This window comes from Equus przewalskii, chromosome 13 (genome assembly GCF_037783145.1).
Source record: "Equus przewalskii isolate Varuska chromosome 13, EquPr2, whole genome shotgun sequence".
In the NCBI taxonomy this organism is placed as follows: domain Eukaryota; kingdom Metazoa; phylum Chordata; class Mammalia; order Perissodactyla; family Equidae; genus Equus; species Equus przewalskii.
This window is the reverse complement of record NC_091843.1, coordinates 84,782,005-84,802,818: the sequence shown is the minus strand read 5'-3', so window position 1 is coordinate 84,802,818 and position 20,814 is coordinate 84,782,005. Positions and strand designations below refer to the sequence as shown.

The window sequence follows — 20,814 nt, the reverse complement described above, 5'->3', positions numbered from 1 at the left end:
TTCTCTTTGGTTCTTTTTCCCCTTAATTTCTACATGTGCTATATCCCTTCCCACCTTAGTCTAATCATTCCAGCAGTAGTCACCCTATGAACTGGATGTTATATGTAATACAGAATGTAAATCATGCTCATTCGATGAAAAAGACAATTTCCCCCTCATGAAGAAAACTGGGACAACGCGTATCAGAATAGGCACAATCTGACAGTCTTCAAATAAGTCAGTTTGCTTCTTGCATTTTAAATAAAGCTGAAATCTGTTTGGTCTTAACCGTGATATTTGGAAAGTGTCATGCTTTCTTCTACACCAAAAGATTTCTTAACTTCATAATGTGCATTCTTGAAAGGACCACCTCCCCCAAACCAGGATCTGAGAAACCAATCCTTAATTGTATTTATAAATATGTTAAAATTACCCTATTCTTTTCACTTCCTTATTCAAAAAGTAGGATAAATATAATAGCCTCTCTCTCACTTGGAAAAGGATGACTTTTGGAGCCTCGAGTTGGCTGCGTTAAAAATTAGAAATGTCTTTGATGACGCGCAGCTGTCTTCATTACTTCATCACAGATGTCGAAAGCATTCCAGGAGGCTGACTTAATGTACCTGGAGAAATGGAGCACGTTTTCTCATTCTTTCTCCTGAAGCTCTTGTCAGTTAGATCAAGAAGGGACTGGTTTCTCCATTGCTCTGCAACTAGGAACTTACAAGATGATGGAGAGTAAGACAAATCCTTCCATTTCTTCACCATCATTTCCTTCTTGTTCTGGTAGGCACTTGTCGTCTCAGACCCATGGGCAGCACGCAGGGATCTCACTGCTTCCCCTTTATCTCAATCTTTCTCCGATCGAGATGCACTTAGGACAAGATCCCAATATGGCAAAACTTAAAAGTTTTCCTGCCAATAGCTGCTAATAGCGGCAAAGGAAAAACAGGGCACTCTTTCTGCCGTAGCCGACCATCCACTGAAGGACACCCAAACAGTCGTCCCAGAGTTTTTCAGCACCCCAAACAGACCCAAACCAAAGTCAAGCCTCTGAGTTGAGCAATTAAGAACCAAAATTTCTGAAGTCCTTTCTTGTACGGTTCTCAGCTCTGTGACTACAAATAGTTATCTTTCTTCAAAAGAATTCCATTATTCCGTGATACCGCAATACCAACTCTTCTCTCCTGCTCTCGCAGAAAGCAGGTGATTGTTACTAACCACCTCACTCCACTCAAGAACCTTTCATCTGGAACCCGAAGTTCATACGCAATTAAGGTTTGTGTTCTTTTGGGACAGAAGTATCAACAAAGATGTAGCTGGCTTCTCATGCGAGGGAAATACATACCTGAACAGCTCTACTTGGAAGATCGATGCATTTTACTATATGTAAATTATACCTCAATTTAAAAAACTAAATTCTCATCCCAAAGACACTCATCCCCTAGGCTGGCCCAGTGGCCGAGTGGTTAAGTTGGTTAAGTTCGCACACTCCACTTCGGCGGCCAGGGGTTCACCAGTTCAGATCCTGGGCGTGGACCCACACACCACTCATCAGGCATGCTGTGGCGGCATTCCACATAGAACTAGAATGACTTACAACTACGTACTGGGGCTTTGGGGAGACGGGGGGAAAAAAAGAGGAAGAGTGGCAACAGACGTTAAGGCCAATCTTCCTCAAAATTAATTAATTAATAAAAATTAAGTAAAATAAAAACCGAAATATATTTTTTTTAAAAAGACACTCATCCCCTCAGGGAACGTGCCCTTATGTGAGTTAACAGTTCTAACAGGGTTCTCTATACCAGTATATTCTACCCAGTCAAAAAAAGCAGCAAAAAATGTGAATATTTCCCCCCTAGCTAAAACTGATGATTTTTCTCAGTGTATGTCTTCCATTCACTTACATGGAACATCAGTGGGCTATCTAGGTGGGCAAAAGGGAAAATTTTAAAGAAACTTCTATAGCCAAAGGGATGAGACAACTGTAGCACTGAAAAGTTGGTTGAGCTGAGGTCACACACACACCAGGGCCTGGGGAGCAGCCTCTATCCTCCAGGCATGGGGCAGAAGGACCACAGGTGATCTCAGTGCATCACAGGAAGAAGAGACATTTTAAAAGGAACAACCTCCCATCTGCTCAGTCCCAGCACTGAACAACTATTTTCAACCACCCAAAAATGCTTCCCAATGAAAATATCCATCTCAAGGAATAAATAACACTAAATCAGGGATTAATAAACATTCCAGCAATTTGAGATTTTATTGTGAAAATAGCTATTTTGACATTATATCCAGTTTCTCATTTATCAGAATAAATTCTTTACAACATTGATCATCATCACCACTTCTGGGTATTTATACATAGTCTCTGAGTAAAATATATTCACACTAGGCAAGGCTAGAATATTGAAATTATGACCAACATTGCTTATTTTAAGATTGTTTACTTTATAACAAAACTATAGTATTTGTACACTTAGAACAGACGTTTAAAATGTTATAATTCAAAGATAGGCTTGGCAGAACAAAACCAATATGTGTACACATATATTTCTTATTTATCTTTGCTGTCAATCTTCCGGAAAGCTAAAGTTACATTACAAACAACTCAAATTTCTACTTCAAGGATGAATAGAAAAATGGAAAGATATTGTTTCCTATTTTACAAATAAAACATTGAGTCAGAAGAGGAATAGTTCATGTTTATGCAATTAACATAAAAGCTTGAGTACACCCTTCCTTCTCCAAGAAATAAAGATGCCAGCATTGCAAGAGAAGTAGCCAGCGGTCCAGAGAACGAATGGCCAGCACAACCTTCTCTACAGCGTATGACTCGCTGAGGACTGACGCAAAGTCTGGCAGCTCATTTTGCATGATTTCCAAGGATCTGGGATATGTAAACTAAATGATTAAAAGGCGTTTCTCTGAATTTGCATGAGGAAAACTGAGGAATCAGAATCAAGATCGAACTGCTTTTCCCATGGTTAGATGTTCAGCATTACACCACAACTCAAAACCCACAGGCAGGCCTTCTAGCAAATACACAGCCAAAGCGTGGAGTTCCAAATGTGCAACTGGACACATTGCAGAAAACAAACAAAAAGCATCTTTATGTCTGATTAGTAATCTGATTTAGTACTTTGAAATGAAATCAAACATACTAAGTCCTCTGAAATTTGGAGGTCTAGGGAGATTTAAGTGTTTTAGGATACAGAAACTGCTGAGAATTTAATGAAAACTATAAACCCTCATCCTAAAAAATGTACACACACACACACAATCCTTGTTTAGACCATGTCTTCAGTAACAGAATAGAATTTGAAAACATACTGCTTTGCTTTGTCACTGAAGCAGCTGTAAACTTTCTACGACATTGTGTGTGTGTGTGTGTGTATGTGTGTGTGCATACATGTACAGCTGTATGTGTACATACGTATAAAATGACCAGTTTGTAGGGACTTTCGTGCTATAAATACCCATTGCTTTTTTGGCATCATTAAAGCATAGCCAAAAATGGTTCGCAAATTGTTCTGGCATTCCAAGTTGGTTCCCTTTGTCTCAGAGACACCTAAGCACCACAGAGTTCTCTGAAACCAGCAGGTCACACCCCTGTACAGCTAGTCCAAGCCAAGCGCTATGGAAAGGGGTGGTCTGACCAGGGGCCTCACAAGTGCCTAAAAAAGCAAACTCTCTAACCCACAGCCACCCCTCTCTCAACATCATGGTCCAAGGGAGTCCTCATCCGTCTCTTTCCATCTGACCGCCGCTCACCAGAGGGGCGCCCGACAATAGGAAACCCTGGCAATGAGCACAGACAAGCAAAAACATGCTAGGGCAGCATTTCCCTAAGTGTGTTTCTCAGAACACAAATCCCACAAGACGCTTATTTTTTTTAAAATCCACATGCAAACAAATTAGGGAAATGGTGTATAAAATATAGGCCCTTCCTGGAGACTGAAACCACACAACAGCACATCAAAGGTTCTGCAAAGCCCACAGCAACTTAACTCTATAACCCAGCATTTCCCACGCTGAGATGGCCACAGAACCCCCTATTCACACAGTAACAATCTTTTCTGCCAAAATACACCTTAGGAACTGCTTCTCCAAAGAACTAAAAGACGGTTTTTAAAGATCTTACAGTATAATTCCAAATGAATAATAATGAGGATACAAAGAGACTTGTTTTCCTGTATTTTTTTTAAAGAAACTGCTTTGTTTTGCTCTGAATACTCTCCTATCATAACACTCTGCTCTGTAGTTACAAAAATCCAACCCAGAGTTGCCCTTTCTTATATCACTGTTCAAGAATGTTCATTCTCACCAGTAATCATTTGCCTCCTCGTCTGGAATTAATAGTTTTTGTACACTTTTTGATTCCAAGAATACTTCTCCTCCTCAATCACAACAGTTTTAAGTGTAGGGCAGGTAACCTGGGGTCCTAGCAAACACTACATGCCAACGAGAGTTTTGGGTGAATTATTTGGCAAACCCTTAAAGAGAAAACTTCACCTTTACACCTCTGTGAAAATCGGCCTTTTCAAGCTCTAACGAAACTTCAACTAAACCTTCGAGGATGATAAGATTATTGACCTTTGGTTCATGTAACTAACAACAAACTTCTTAATAATCTGTTTGAGAAATATGAAAACACTGAAAGGTCAATGTAAATTCCACAGAGCTGAACAAGAAAAAGAGCAAAAGATAATTCTGCATGCCAACAACATGTACAGAACACCGTCATCACAACCCAAATTCAACTCTGGGACTCTGCTCAGGATTTCAAGTATAAAAATAACCAAACCAAGACAAAGTCAATTAGTAAATCCCTGTGAACTTAAAACAAAAAGCAGTCAGTCAAACAAAATGCCGCCCGGTCTTAAGGTGTGGTGCCGGTGCATAGCCCGGCCTGCCGTGCAGTCAGAGAAAACACACACAGCAACGGCGGGCTCCCATGTGAGGACACAGAAGGACTTTCTTTAAAATATTTTATCCTCAAAAGTAAACCAGGTACCGTAGGAAAAAAAAGATACCACTGCAAACATAAAATCACAGAATTTTTATATCCTAGGAAAAAGGAGTTCCTGCTTTTAGGTTATTTTTTTCTTTTCTGGTAAGGCAAAATAGATCTTTAGATAATCATTTGTTATAAACCTGAGTTGTTTTTTTTCTTTAAACTCAAGAATGAAATAAATTATATTTAATTTATATTATGTATTTATTCATCTGGAAATGAATACTGAAAACTATATTTGGAGCATTAAATTTTAAATTATAGTTTACGTAGATAATAAATTTACTCTATTGAATTTACTTTCTAAAACCCTTTTATTTTGAAGTAATTATAGACTCACAAGATGTTACAAAAATAGTAGAGATCCTACGTATCCATCACTCAGCTTCTTGTCTTTACCTCTAAGCATTTATATTTTGGTTTTAAAAGGGTTAAAATTTTTGACAGTTTATGAAAAACTGTCAAAAGAATCTAAGAGGTCTGATAAATGTACATTCTTGGAAGAGGCTCTAAGAAAACATACTACCAACTTCAAATACCACTTTTATCACATGAAGCTACCTTAAAAAATTGGTTTTCTGAGCTACTATCACTGTTACCAATTTCTGTCTCTTTGGATGTCTAGTTTTTTCTGTTTTTGCAGACTTCTGAAAATTTTAACTTAGCTCTGGTTGAAATAAGCTTCCCCATTCCTTCATGTTAATATATCTGCTAATAGTAAATGAACGGAAATTACAAATGGAAATCAAAATGCTGGGCTTAATATAAAATCTCCAATCGTCTAGAACTCCCAAAATACAAACATACCTAAGTTGAAATTTGATTTGTCAATGCCAGCCTGTGTAGGGGAAAACGACCACTCCTGAAGGAACGAGGATCCTCAACCTTCTTTCCAGTTTCTTTAGTGGAACGAGAATGGCCCGTCTTAGGGATGACTGACGACAGTCTGCTGATGGAGGATCTTTACCTTACGGAAATTATCTGACCAACTTCCTAATCCTATACTACCAACAAACATAAACACAAACATAGCCCCTTTTATCACCACCTCCAAAAGACAGTGGCTCACAATAGTTTGTTTAAGACTGTGGACCATTTATCTCAGCAAACTCAAACTTTATCCAAAGCATATCCTGACAGGCTAATCACAAGCTCTACGTCCAGGCTGGAAAGTTGCTCCTCTCTAAGAGCTCCCTGTATGAGTGGCTGATCCTGGAGCGGTTTGTGCTCAGCTATAGCTTCTTAGCATCTCATGGGCTTATACCAAAAAAGTGCAACTAAGTAACCCAAGAGATAAATGCTTACTTATCTAAATCACATGTTGCATATTAGGAAAGGTGGTCTGGATGCATCATGATCTATATACAGTGTAAGGCTAAAGGTAGCTGAAAGCAGAAATGACCAAAAGTAAATAAGACATATTTACAGTCATCCTCTCTACTAAAAAAGGACAAATCGTTCTTACTCTAAAATGATGTCTTTTGATTAAACTTTCAACACATGAAACATTACAGTATGCTTATTGCCTGAAGTCTGTGTGTCCTTAAGAACATGATCTCTGACATTCTTATAAAAATTTAAACACATTTTTCTTACTCATGGACATCAATAGTTTTACTGACAGTAAAATTCATATAACCCAGTATTATCTTTTGACTTTGCCCATGGAGAAACCTGAAGTAAAATTTACCATTTGATTTTAGAATCTGTTAGGACTGACAGAAATCTTTTTCCCACAGATCTCTTATTTTTCCAGAAACTAATCTTAATTGTCCTGTGTTTGTCAACTTAAGAAACTTCAAACGCTTTTTTGGGAGTTTTAACATAAATCATAATTGAAAATGACTAACCCTGACTAAAGCATAAACAGATGTCTGATTAAAGTACTCAACCACCCTTCTCCAATATACATCAACCAGAGGGGATGATAAAGTCCTGTGGTCACGATTTTCAGTAGAGAATATTCACACGGATTTCAGATTGCTGGAATCTAACAGAGGAGTAACACAAAACAGACACACACACTCTCCTGCCTGTTGCAGAAGTGACGTGAAACTCATTAATTACTATCCCTAAATGCGTCCAAAGAGATGAACAAGATTTTGAAGACTACTTTGTTTCTCATTTAATTAAAACTTTCAAGAAAAAGTATTTACAGTAACTTAAAGACTCCTGTATAAATAGCTACCTAAATACAGAACAAATGGGGAGGATGCAGGTCAAACACAGCTGAGCCCCACTCAGCTCAAAATACACAGGACCTGACTACAAAGCTGTTCTCCTAACACGGGGGTTTGCAGGACACAGTAAGATTTGCTGAGCACCATAGTAATCTTTTAAGACACTGTCAAAAACATAGTCCTATATTTTTAAAATCCCAGAAGTGGTTTTACGACAATGGAAGCACCTCAGCCACTAAAATAAACAAGATTCTATTTTTAGTAAAATTACCTGCACAGCAAATCCTTTGAGCAAATCCAGTTAGCAATCAATAAATAGAAAATATTCTTTAAAATCTACTGCTAGGGGCCAGCCCCGTGGCTGAGTAGTTAAGTTCGCACACTCCGCTGCAGGCGGCCCAGTGTTTCGTCAGTTTGAATCCTGGGCACGGATGTGGCACCGCTCATCGAGCCATGCTGAGGCGGTGTCCCACATACCACAACTAGAAGGACCCACAACTAAGAATACACAACTATGTACCTGGGGGCTTTGGGGAGAAAAAGGAAAAAATAAAATAAAATAAAATAACATAAAATCTACTGCTATTTCTGATTATTCCATTGGATCTTTAACCTGTAGTTAAACTATACGGAAAATAATTAGTTGCCATAAAGCTTTTGACTGCATGATATGCTTCTTATGAAAGAACACTGGTCAGAGCCAAGTCTGGTGAACCTGGACCAGACGCATGGTATTACTTCTACTGCTCTGGCGGTGGGCTCCTCCTAAGTAGTGTCTAACCATTGGGCAAGTTTCAGTAAGACTTTACAACCTGGCATAACAATGACAACCAACACATTCAGTTGTCCTGAAGTTAATCTGAGAAAGAGATGACTAGAGTTAAAAATGTACTACAAATACATAGGTCTAAAGCTGCCACACTCACTCAATAAACTAGAAGAGCCTTTGCTAACCTATATTGAACAAATCAGCAAATACTAACGTTCTACTGAACTGCATATAGTCAGAAGAATACTATAAGTAACCACCTTTAATATTTATATATATGGTACTAACCCCCCAAAAGATTAGACTTATGAAAGCATCATTAAAAAGCACATTCTTCATTGCTTTTTAAAGTTAAATACAGACTTTTCTATTGAAGTAAATACAATATTAGAATAATATATTTTTCCTAACAGCTAAAATAGGCATCAGATTTCTAAACAGAAAAAAAAAGCCTCAGCCAAAGAGCCACATGTTAGGTATTCAGACTGGTCTGAGAAAACTAAATGAACAAATTAACTTGAATAAATTGAGAGTGCACATTCAGAACAGAAATGGAGCTTTTGGTCAGCAACATGTGAACCAAAGGCAAAAAGCTGCCAAGATTAAGGCAGGCTTTTTTATATACAGTACAATGTGTTTTCTTCTTTCCCCCAAGTTTGGTCAGCATTCATTTTGCAAAGTGTATTGCCAAGCCAAAAGACAAGCTTCATAATTAAAAAAAATAGATGTCACAAAAAGTTTCTTTTGTTTTAGAGTCTTCCTTGTACCTATTCATGGCATTTCCTTTTTGCCTTCTCACACTTAGTATAATATTACTGCACCAATCATCTAACTTTGGACACAAAGCACAATGACTGTCAGGGTGACAGCCTTTGTAAGGAATTACTTTCTTCTTCCGCTGGAGTCAACTTAAGTGTCGGCAGTTTCCGAGGAGGGAGTTGAGGGCTTTGGCGAAGATTGTCATCCATCTGTGGAAAGTACAAAAGGTACATCTGACTAATGGCAGTGGCACCACTTACGTGGACTGTGGCCTCCCCATCCAAACTACAGCCCAGAAGAGTACAGAGCCATATGTTTCTAGGACTGCTGGAGAAACCTTTTTCTTGCAAATAATCTCTCAAGAATTCTAAATGTCATACCTCAAATACCAGCTGACTCAGTATATGTACAAAAGCAATATGGCTCATCCTTGATGCCTTCACAAAACTATAGTAATTCCACAGAATGAATATTCTACTGAACTCAATCGCAGCACAACTTGGTTTAAGAGGTCTTCTCACAGGAAGTAAAACCAATACTTCTGTTACACCAAGCTCCACAGTTTACAAAGTATGTTCATGTACAATACCTCATTTGATCTTCCCAACACAATTGTGAAGAAAAAAAGGCAGACATAATCATCCTCTACTTTACAGATTAGCAACAAAATAAAGCAAAGAAAGGTTAAGGAACTTGCATTAGGTTGCACAGCTAGCATCAGAGCTGAAATGTGAACCCAAGTCTTCCTGGTCTGACACTATTGTTCTTTCAACGATACCTCATCGCCTCCATGAAAACGACCTGTACTCCACCCCAAAAGAACACCTCTTGTAGGCTGTGAGTACAGTCATATGCCCCGTAACAACTTTTCAGTCAACAATGGAATGCATATATGACAGTGGTCCCGTAAGATTAGGACCACAGAGCCTAGGTGTGTAGTAGGCTGCACCATCTAGGTGTGTGTACGGATGCTCTGATGTTCACACAACGAAATCACTTAACGATGCATTTCTTAGAACATATCCCTGTTGCTAAACAATACATGACTGCATTTGACAAAGGAAAGACAGGAAAAGAGACAGAAAGAAGGCTCGATTCTTTAGGCCTAATCCAGAGGCATTCCAAACATTGGATCAGTTCTATAGTTGCTCCAGAGAAACAAGTTAACATGGAGCATACTGAGAAAATGTTCAAGAGTTTCAGACTTTCCCTAAAGAGTACGTTAGCATCCCTGGAAACACTAGGAGTGGGATTATTTAGAACTGAGTCACACCTCAGAAAACTGCCTTTAGCCAGAGCACCCCACAAACAGAGTGTGAGATTCAGGCCCTGGCGGTGAGCTCACTCTCAGCTTAACTTCATAAAAGACTTGAAAGAAGCTGCCATCAAAGACCCAAAACCAACAAAATACAGCATCTTATTACCCACTTGGTGGGCGGGCGTTTTTAGTTTTGAATATGTGCAGAGCAAAACTCTCCCTTAGCTTCTCAAGATGCTCTCATAAAGCACAGAGGAAATGTTTCAGCAGAGGTACACAGGATTAATAGGAAAGCAAGAGAATAAAGATTAACTTTTAACTTTCCAATGGAAGAAAGTATTCCCAGTGAAATATTTGAATCAATGTCTTTTTTCCTGCAAAAAGTAAGTTCCTCTAAAATAACTCTTTCTTTTTACAAGCTCTAGATTTTCTGTCCAAATGGTGCACAGTGGTAGCCAATAGGATTTGTTGCTCCAATGTCTTGTAGCCAACAGTGAGCCATACTGAAGAGCAGATATGAAAGGGGCGGGTGGGGGGGGAGGTGGCGTGGAGGGGATGCCTGATATAGGGTCAGGAAACTTTCACATAACGATGACAACCCAAGATGGAAGTGCACAAAGTGGTGACAGGGCCTCTTGGTTTAACTTTCTGCATATGTAGGTATTTCATGGTTCCCTTTACATGTCTGTCATGAATCTGCCACCTACAGAAAACGAAAACTGTACTGGATAGCCTTCATCCAGAAGGTAGGTGTCTGAGTAATCTTTCCATTATCCACACTTAACACTCAGTATTTTTCCTCTCATGAGATTTACTGGGCTGGGCTAAGAATTAAGACAAACTTGGCTTTCATTCAGTTTATTCAAACCGTAACCACCAACTCTTACAATTGTACTGTGCAGTTTTAGTCACTTCTCAAGTTCTAACAACACAGGAAATACTAGAAAAACAAACAGAACAGTTATTCCAGAGAGTGGCAGCTATAAACTTGGCTCTGAGGACTACTGGCAATGGATACATAATCTCATTCCTGAGTTAGATGGCTGACTAACTGCAAAGCCCATGCTGGAATCCAATTTCTACTGTTCAGATTCCCTCTCTACCTCTTGCCAGCTGAATGACCTTGGGCAGGGACATAAGCTACTCCTCATCTGTGAAACGGGATGATCGAGTACCTGCACGCGATCGGTAGAGCTGCTGGGAGGATTAAATGAGATCACTCAGATAAAGCTCCGACATCACAGTACCTAGTACGCAGACCTCGAAAACTGCTAGCTAGTGTTATCTGGCCACGTTGCCCCATTAGTTTGTGAAAGAGTGAAGTATTCATTTGTATAAGAAAAAAAGCAAGTTTATCAGACAGGAAAGAAATGCATAGCTCTCTTGTATTTTTCCTATCAGAATCACCCTTGAAATTTCTATTATTGGCTCTCTCCTCCACCCAGTTCCTCAATATCTCTCTCACCAAATGAACACCCCAAAGTGGCCAAATATCCACACTGGTGAAAAATTGTAGACAACATATAAAACCGTTTATGTGCAAGAAAGGAAAAGACATTACAGTGCTATTAACAACAAAAGAAAAGCACAGATGCTTACAATCTCAAGAAACACTTCAGAGACAGAAGCAGGCAAGTAAGAAGTATTTTTTCTCTTCTTTTTTTTAAAGTCAGACTTTTGGGTCTCCTAATTTGAAAAATACTAATTGTGTGGTAAAAGTAAACCCAATCCCATTATCAGATCTTTCCCCAAAACAATCAGGCCATTACTGGCTTCAAAACACTATTATATAAAACTTCAGTAAATGTATATTTAAACAGCTTTCTGAAAAAATAAACTCTTCCAAAAATCTAAGAGGGTAAAGTTAATGCATAATCCCAATTACAATATTAATTGCAGAAAGGAGAATACTAAACTACTATAGAATGATTGAAGGGAACTTGACCTTTTCAATCAAGTTGGATTCCTTATTTACAAGCTGGGTGAGTTTCTGCAGATTGGCATCGACCGTTTCTTGTCCAGCAGGAGAGATGCCTAAGAAGCCAGGACAGAAATCAGAAAGACAGGAAGTGCTGAAAGCCTTGAAAGCTGTTTAGATTGAAAGAATTTTGAATCTATCCACCTCGCAATTGCACCCCCCCAAAAAAAAGGCAAGGAGAAAAACCACCGTGGGTTCAAAGGCAGCTAAGAGGGACAGTAATGCTTCAAAACCAAACCCTAAACAAAGGACTCACGTGTCCACAAAGTAGACACTGTTGGCCGTGTGTTAGGCAGCAAGCCAAAGTGATCGGTACAAGAGCACAGCTGTCCTCACTTCCCTCTCAAATGCCAGCTGCACCTTCTCCCCACCCATCCCAAACAGGTCTTCAGTCATAACTGTGTGGATAGCTTCCTAAGGCAGTGACTCCCAAAGGGCTACCTACCAGGCATCCCAAGTATTTGGAGGGACTTAAAAAAATACAGATTCCTGAGATCTACCCCTAAGAGATTCTAATTCAGGAAATCTGGTATGTGACCCAAGATTTCGTATTTGTCCTATAGTCAGATTTGCTAACTACTGCTCCAAAGTAGCAAAGTTGAAAGTTACTTAATTTGATGACTCCCAAACTACTAACCCGTTAACATACAAAACACATAACCCACCATAAAAATAAACTGCCCCTAAGCCAGCTGTCCTTATAACTTCTGCTTCTTAAAAGGACAGTTTCTCCCAATACAAATTGAGTATCCCAATCACTTAAGCACAAGGCCCCACACTCCCAAAGAATCATCTCCTAAGTGACAGATGCCCTCTATTTACAATACCTCCAGTCTGATGCAATCAGTTTTCAAGGAGTGGAATCATGGGCATGTACCTCACCAAAATCAGTCTGCTGCTGATTTCTGTTCACGCAGGAAAATGCTAGAAGCAACATTTAAAGTAATTGCCCATTTGCATTAGGATAAATTCTATCTTTCAGCAGGTCCTCAATAAATACCTGTGGTTAACTTTTAGAAGAAAATGACCCACTTCAAAGGGGCAATATTTAAAAAAGAAGCAGCAAGAAATGTATAAAATTCTGAAGATCAGACAAAAGGCAAATATCTATTTCTCTATTTAAATAAGAACACATGGAAACAAAAATAAAGTTGGAAAAATGCAACTTTTTGAGGTGCTATAAACCAGCATTTAAAGACAAAGCACAAACTTCTTCAATAAGTAATGAATTTTGCTTATACAGTCCTAGGAGAATATGCAAATATTCTACGCAGATAAAGCTGAGCTGAAGAGGAGCCAGCTTACCTCCAAGACTATGCCTAAAATAACTGTTTAGGATGTCATCACAAAAGCGACACAGGTTGGAGAGCTGTTTCAAATGTTCTTGTAGCTGAACTTTAGGAAAGCGTACTTTATAAAGAGGTGCAAGAAAACCGAACACGTAGGCATCCAGGGTAGAAGGCCTAAAAATAAATTAAGGATTTTTTAAATGCATGTAAGAAAATATTAACTTGGGATTATGTTAAAAATTTTTTTTCTCGGGGCTGGCCCCGTGGCCGAGTGGTTAAGCTCGCGCGCTCCGCTGCAGGCGGCCCAGTGTTTCGTTAGTTCGAATCCTGGGCGCGGACATGGCACTGCTCATCAGACCACGCTGAGGCAGCGTCCCACATGCCACAACTAGAAGGACCCACAACAAAGAATACACAACTATGTACCGGGGGGCTTTGGGGAGAAAAAGGAAAAAATAAAATCTTTAAAAAAAAAAAAAAAATTTTTTTCTCAAATATATTTGTCAATTCTGAAGGATATAATATAGCCTTTTAAAAAGGTTTACAACTGATTTTAGCTTACAAAAATGATGCAACTAGGGTTTTACTCATTACTAGTTTTTTTTTTTTTTTTGCTGAGGAAGACTTGCCCTGAGCTAACATCTGTGCCAATCTTCCTCTATTTTGTATGTAGATTGCCACCAGAACATGGCCACCAATGAGTGGTAAAGGTCCATGCCCGGGAACTGAGCCAGGGCCCCTGAAGTAGAGCACACCAAACCTAACACTAGGCCACAGGGCCAGCCCATTACTAGTTTTTAAAAAATGTTCTATCCATTTATCTTATTTAGAAGAAAATTAAGTCATAACTTAAAGATTCATTTTTACTTTCAAGTTTATATAGAGACTGCAGACAGGGTGGGAATAGTTTTAGATGTTTTAAATTCACAGATGTAGTATATTAAGTCAATGTTAGATTACCATCAAAAGAAAAAGTTTCCTACAGTAAAAATCTATTAAATCTTTTTCTTCAAGTGAAAAACTCATTTTGGGGGTGAGAGGGGACATGGGAACTTGCTTTAAATAACTGCTCATTGAATATATGCACATAAAACATCAAAATCATTTTTAAAGGAATGCACTCACATATCTCCAAAGAAGAACTGAGATGTCCCCAGTCTGTGTGACAGAAGATTTAGGCACTCCTTGGCATCTCTGTATATCTAATAAGGATGAACAGTAGGAAAGATCTCAACAGTAGGAAAGATGCTCTAGAACGTCTTTTTAGGCAGGTATCTATGGGTAAGTTCATCTCGGCCACCTCTCTCATCCCTCCTCTGGAGGGCCCTTGCTCTGAAGGTCATCCCAACCATACCTGCGCTTCCACTTCCTGGAGGTGGTAGAGCGGAGGCTCTCCTCTGGTCAGGAGAATCCTATTCAGGGCTCCCTTAGACATTCTTCCAGGCAGGATCAAACTCAAGGGAAAGGGAATTCGTGACGCAAACCATGGCTTTGTCACAGTAAAGTAATTGTCATTCTCAACCCAGAAAGTGTGAAGCTGCAAAAAAAAAAGGGAAAACACACTACAAGGATGTTCTTTTACTAACAGAAAAATCACTCAATCCATGTGGAAGTTTTTTTTCATAAATACCTTCATATAAAGTGACCATACAAATTTTCCAGTGAGAAAGACTCAAGGATTAAAACAAGATTTTACACATGTGGGTTTTGTGACTGTTATATCCAGGCTCCCAGAACAAGGCCTGGCACACAGCAGGTGTTCAATAGGTATTTGTTGAATGAATGAATTACAGTTTGCCCAATTCTATACATGGAGTAACAAACCCCATCTTCCACAAAGAACTTTTATTTCCAAAATGACATTATCTTTCACTTTGTTGTTTCACATACTAGTTGAATGTCTAATGGAATCTAGTTTCACAGTAACATGAAAGAATCAAGATTAATACTTAAATAAAATTTCCTGTCTTAAGCCTTTTTCATTATTTTTCTTCTAAATAGGCTTAGTACATTTCCAGCAAGTGACTAAAATACTGTAATATTCACCAGCGCTCACCACTGCCGGAAGAAGCTTCTCTTCAAGGAGAGCGATGTAAGCCAGTGTATCTGCTCCTTGTCTCGCTGAGAGTTCATAATCAGCATTATATTTCTATTAAAAAATATAAACGCAAAAAACCTCAGAAGTCAAGAGCATCCCAAAACAGTGAAGCTCAATAAATTAGGATTCCTATTCTTCCTCAAACATGGCAAACGTGATACTAAAAGGGGAAAAGAGAAATACAAATTCAATGACAAATACTGTTTAATGCAAATAAAGTTCCTAGCACAGCAGGAAGTCAATAGACGTTAGTGATCATTTTTTTAACTGCTATTATTTCAATGACTGTTAATGACCTAGTTCAGTGCATGGCATGTAGTACAAACTTAATAAATAGAAGGTATTATTATTTTTGTTAACAATAAGGAAAAGGTTCTAATTGGTTGCATTTTTCCCCATGAAAAAAGAAAACCTTCCAGTTTATAAAAGTTCTAAATTTTGTTGACAGAGGACTTTAAAAAAAAAAAATAGACAAGGGCCGGCCTCGTGGCCGAGTGGTTAAGTTCGCGCACTCTGCTGCAGGTGGCCCAGTGTTTCATTGGTTCAAATCCTGGGCACGGACATGGCACTGCTCATCAAACCATGCTGAGGCAGCGTGCCACATGCCACAACTAGAAGGACCCACGACGAAGAATATACAACTATGTACTGGGGGCTTTGGAGAGAAAAAGGAAAAAAAATAAAATCTTAAAAGAAAATAGACAAAACCAATAATAACTTTCGCATTTATATAAATCTTTACATTTTAAACATTTCGGATACATTATATAAGTCTTACATGTTCAAACATTTTAGATACATTATTTCATGAAACAGTTAACTGCAACTATTAGTTAAGTGCTTTTAAAAAATAAAATAAATAGTTGCTGGTGGGTAAGAATTCAGTCATACCCAGCACAAAATGCCTACCAACTGTGTAGCTAAACTGACAGTCATATCAACAACTGTAATAGTGAAGATGACTAAATAGAATCTGCTTTTATCTAAACTTCAAAAAATCCAAGCAAAGTGCATGAAAATATAAATTGACTACACCTCACTATATGATTTTTGAATCACAGTACAACTCATGATTTTAAGCAGTAATTTTCAAGTCTATTTTCATATCAAATCTCAGGTATCTCCAGCTGTCTACTGAGTTGGCAAAAAAGAACTCTAAAAAAAAACCCCAAACCTTAAAATGTATTAAAAAAGTAACATGCAGGGATCAACAATCTACTTCTTCAAAAGGAACCACCCACCTGTTTTCTTAAAAAGTTTAGTATTTTTGCTGGCTGAGAAACAATGTTGTCTTCAGTTGTCAAAATTGGTACATCGCCTAGAATTAAAATGTAGTTTACATACAAGGAAACATTTCTATTTCCTCTGAAGAGATTCCAGTACCCTAAAACTATACCAGTTGCATACTTGGAGGGGGAAAAAATGAGCAAGCTCATCTTGGTTTTTCGCAATTTCACAAAGAGCAGTTTTAGAGAACATTGTGATTTCTCATAATTTCCACTGATTTGGCTTGTTCTTTGAAGTATTACTCAGAATGATCAAACCATAAGCAACACACAGCCAAGGTCATGGTAAGAAGAAACTAAAACCCCAAGGTATTCCATGGCTATATGCCTCAAACTTTTAAATAGGGGGCGGGGGGGGGGGGTCTTTAAGACGGCGGAAAGGGGTGTTTAAAAGTTTACACTGTACCTCTTGAACCTCTCCAGGTGTTATCTATGACATTGACTTTCAAGGGTGCACCAGAAAATTTGGCGTACGCCTGAAACAGAGTTTGCAAGGAAACATTTTAGACTGAGTACGTAATGCAAGTCTGCAGAGCAGCTTTCCTTCACAGCCCGGTCCCCCGAAGGCAGAAACGCCGGACACGGGGGCCGCGTCCCTCCCGGATCTCTAGCCAGGGACGCGCGCGCAAAATACCCAGCTTTCGGGGACTTTTTCCCCAAAAGCTCCGGGGGTGCAGAGAGGGGCGCGGCTTTCTCTCCACAACCAGAGAGCTTTCAAGGCTGAGAAGACTCGGAGCCGAGCGGAGAAGCTGTGACTCTCCCGCCAGGCCTCGGCGGGGTCACAGGCCAGGCTGTGGCTCGTCGACGGGATGGAGCCCGGGGCGGTGCAGCGAGCAGCGGTGCGGCCAGCCTCGGCCCAGCGCCCGGGGGACCGCGTCCTGCCGCCGGGCCGGGCGCGGCCAGCCTCGCGCCCCCGGCCCCGCCCCTTCTCTCCCGCGCGCTGGCCCGCGAGGCGGCCTCACCATCACCACCAAGGACTCGCTGTGTACCGATGGGAGCCCCCAGCCGCCTCCCCAACAACTGAGCTCCAAGGGGGCCGCCATCTTGCCGGGGCCGACCTTTGCTACCCCGGAAGTACTTTTGCCGCCCAATTTCCGGCACGTGGAAAGGCGGGGGCGGGGCGAGGAGAGGGCAGGATGGGTATCTGTGGGCTCTGGAGAGATGCAGAAAGGACACCTGGGGCAGTTAAAAGCGCGCTTAAAATCAGCTTGGTCTGGAATTGAGTCCTCCTGGGCCTGAAGTCAGACAGACCCGCCAGTCATTCCTCAAATATTTATTGCATGCCTGAAGTGTCCCAAGCCCTTTGAACATTACTACCCTGTATCTAAACTAACCCATTTGTGAAATAGACATGGCAGTTAATTTACAAGATTGTTGTGGGTGTTTGAGATTATGGCATGGGAGGAAAGAAGTTGGCATACAGTAGGCACTCAATAATTGTTTATTCCCTTCCTCCATATATTTGTCCTCTGCCTCTTTCCACTCTCAATCTCAATTATGTCACCCTCATGTTCACTTGCTCCACTCTCCTTAAAAGTAACCCTATTCCTGAAATGCGTCAAGTGAGTTCTGCTTCCTTCAGTCTAATATCTTTCTTCTCTGCCACTCCTCCCTCAAAAATGAACTTAACTGTCACTTTCTTGGGGACAATTTTACAAAGTTAAGAACTTGTGGGTTCCTGGAGCCACATGTACGCACTTGAATTGTAGCTTCTTTCCCTTCCAGGTCTTTTGCCTTTCACTGTACTGGAAGCTCTTTGAAGACAGAACAGGACTGGCTTCATAGACCTGAGACCCATGCAGTCATATGGCACCCTGTGCTTAGAAGGGCTCACACTGGCCTTAATGTTCTACCATGATTGTCTTGAAATTCTTAATTTTTGAACAAGAGCTGCATTTTTATTTTGGGCTGGATGCTACAAATCACATAGCAAGTAGTGTCTGTGGGCCTAATGGGCATGAATTAAGTGTTTCTTGAACATCAAACTGGCGATTTCTGAGGAAAACTGTTAAAGGAGAAAGGCCTTGGGAATGCTGTGATCCTAACATGCTTTCTGGGTCCTGGAGTCAGGACTGAGTGCTGGATCTTTTTTCTAGAAGGCACAGTTGTCTTTCTGGGATACCCTCCCAGTCATTCCTCTGAGTTCTTTCTTTTCCTCTGCCCTACTGAGATGGTTGGGTCCCTGTAAACAACTGAGGGCTCAAAAGAATCCTCTGGAAATTTTCATAAAATTACAATTCAAGAACTAATTGCTAGGCACTCCTTTACTGTTTACATAGCCATCTAAATTACAGTGTCAGTCTGCTAAAGTTTTTCACATTTCAAAGGCAAGATTTCTCATAAATGGGAAGGAAAAAGTATGTCAAAGGTAGGAATCCATTAATAATACTTAAAATTGGTAAATGTTTAACATATATACCGTTAAAACTAAATACCAAACATTTATTGAGCAGCGTCTGTGTCCAAGACATTGTAAGGCTCTGGGAGAATACAGAGATAAATAAGATATGAATTCTATCCTCAGGAGTTTATAGTCTACAAAGGAGACATCTAACTGGGTGTAATGAGTCAGATTATCATGAGTAAAGTTAGAGATATAAATAAAATACTATCGAAGCACAAAGCAGGAATGATGCATCCTCTGTGGGATCATTGGAGGCCCTCTGTTCAGTCTTCAGTATAAAGAAGGTAATTCAACTTTCAGATTCAAGTAATGGGACCTTCTTGGTTTGAGGATTAAAATGCCAAACCATAAAGCTTAGAGTCCATACACTAAAATCAGGCATTTTAAATAATCATAAACAGAGAATGTGGATTCTGAGTCTTGTTTGTAGAGTGGAGGGGGCTGGAAATAGATGCACATTCTTTGTGGATGCGCAATATAATTGCTCAATTTAACCTTCTCCCATATTGCTGCTGTTACATACAACAATGTTATTTGCATTAAGGAGAAATTAAATCTCTTAACATTGAATTGAGACAGAGCAACATGCTCTTGCGTCTGATGAGAGAACCCTTACACACAGGTTTGTTTGTGCTTATTGAATAGCAATGTTTTGTTGCTGCAATTCCTCTTGAGAGTGTGTATTTGCTAGATTGAATTCTAAAACACCAGCACAGCTGATCGCACAACCAGGCTGAATATTGTTCCAGAGAACCATACAGAACGCTGAAACCTTCAGGAATTATGCCTGGTATGGGTAGTTGGCTCTGTGCCTTTTTCTGGCTGCTAAAGAGTATTGTTCAGAGTTCATCAAATCATAATTTCAGGCTCCTAGCAGGAAGCATACTATCTGCAAAACATTCGCGTATGTGTGGGATGACTTGAATCGTGGCTTTATAATGAGTATTCCAGACAATGTTTTCCCTGAGAAATAAATATTATTTTTCAAAAGATAGATATTAAAAATGGCCTCATCTAATAATAGTCATCTGAACTCAGGGGACCTGACCTTGGCATCCATTCCTATCCTTCTTGTGTTTGTTAACTTGGGAGCCTAAAGTTCTGTTAGGATCTTTTTGTCTGAGTGTTTAAGAATCTGTGAAATGGTGCTGTCAGCAAAGATGGAAGGTGATCATGCTTGCAGTATGGTCCCTTATCGAAAAGTTGAACTAGAGAGACTTGAATGTGTCTTTCAACTCTGAACTTCTATAATTCAGTTCCATGTTCAGATACAGAATCCTTGGGGAGGAAAAAAACAAACACTCAATAGAAGTCAGAAGACTGGTTTCCTGACTCTGCCTCTGATCAACCGTATGCCCGTGAACCAATCATTTTACCTTTGTTCCTCAACTCATTCATTTACAAAGCAAAGGCTCTTTTAGCTCTGAGATACTACCATTCAACGTGTAATGAACATTTAATAATAGTTGATGTTCATGGAGCAATTCCTACATGCCAGAAATTGTTTTAAGTATCTGACATAACTCATTTGATCTTCATAATGACCCCAGAAGCTAGGTACTGTTATGTTCCCCTATTTTCATGGAGGGAAATTTAGACAGAAAGATGTTAATTAACCTTCCAAAGGTCACCTAGCCAATAGTTGGTAGAGGCAGGATTTGAACCCACACAGTCTGCGCTCACACTCTTAACCACTATGTCATACTGCCTGTGGCCTTCTAAGTAGTTTTTAAAATCCTTGTTTCACTCAAAGTAGAGTTATCAGTGTCATGATATTACTATCATTACTTGTGTCAA

General features: G+C 39.7%; 1 protein-coding gene across 4 annotated transcripts; it reads right to left on the bottom strand.

The window, feature by feature from the left end:
* Positions 1-2,213: 2,213 nt before the first annotated feature.
* On the bottom strand, positions 2,214-17,706 carry MTX3 (metaxin 3). 4 transcript variants are annotated; one of them, XR_011525308.1, is made up of 10 exons: positions 17,576-17,706; positions 17,020-17,089; positions 16,569-16,645; positions 15,286-15,378; positions 14,584-14,766; positions 14,355-14,431; positions 13,246-13,403; positions 12,768-12,864; positions 11,908-11,996; positions 2,214-8,913 (listed from the first exon to the last, which is right to left on the bottom strand). XR_011525308.1 is itself a non-coding variant. In XM_070569791.1 (10 exons), exons 1-9 carry the CDS (start codon positions 17,654-17,656, stop codon positions 11,934-11,936), a joined length of 849 nt encoding a protein of 282 aa, XP_070425892.1. In that variant the 5' UTR covers positions 17,657-17,706; the 3' UTR covers positions 2,214-8,913; positions 11,908-11,933. The 4 variants fall into 4 exon arrangements, 3 of the variants coding, with proteins under 3 accessions (XP_070425892.1, XP_070425891.1, XP_070425893.1); XM_070569791.1 differs by having other exon boundaries at positions 12,818-12,864; XM_070569790.1 differs by lacking the exon at positions 12,768-12,864.
* Between the last annotated feature and the right edge of the window lie 3,108 nt (positions 17,707-20,814).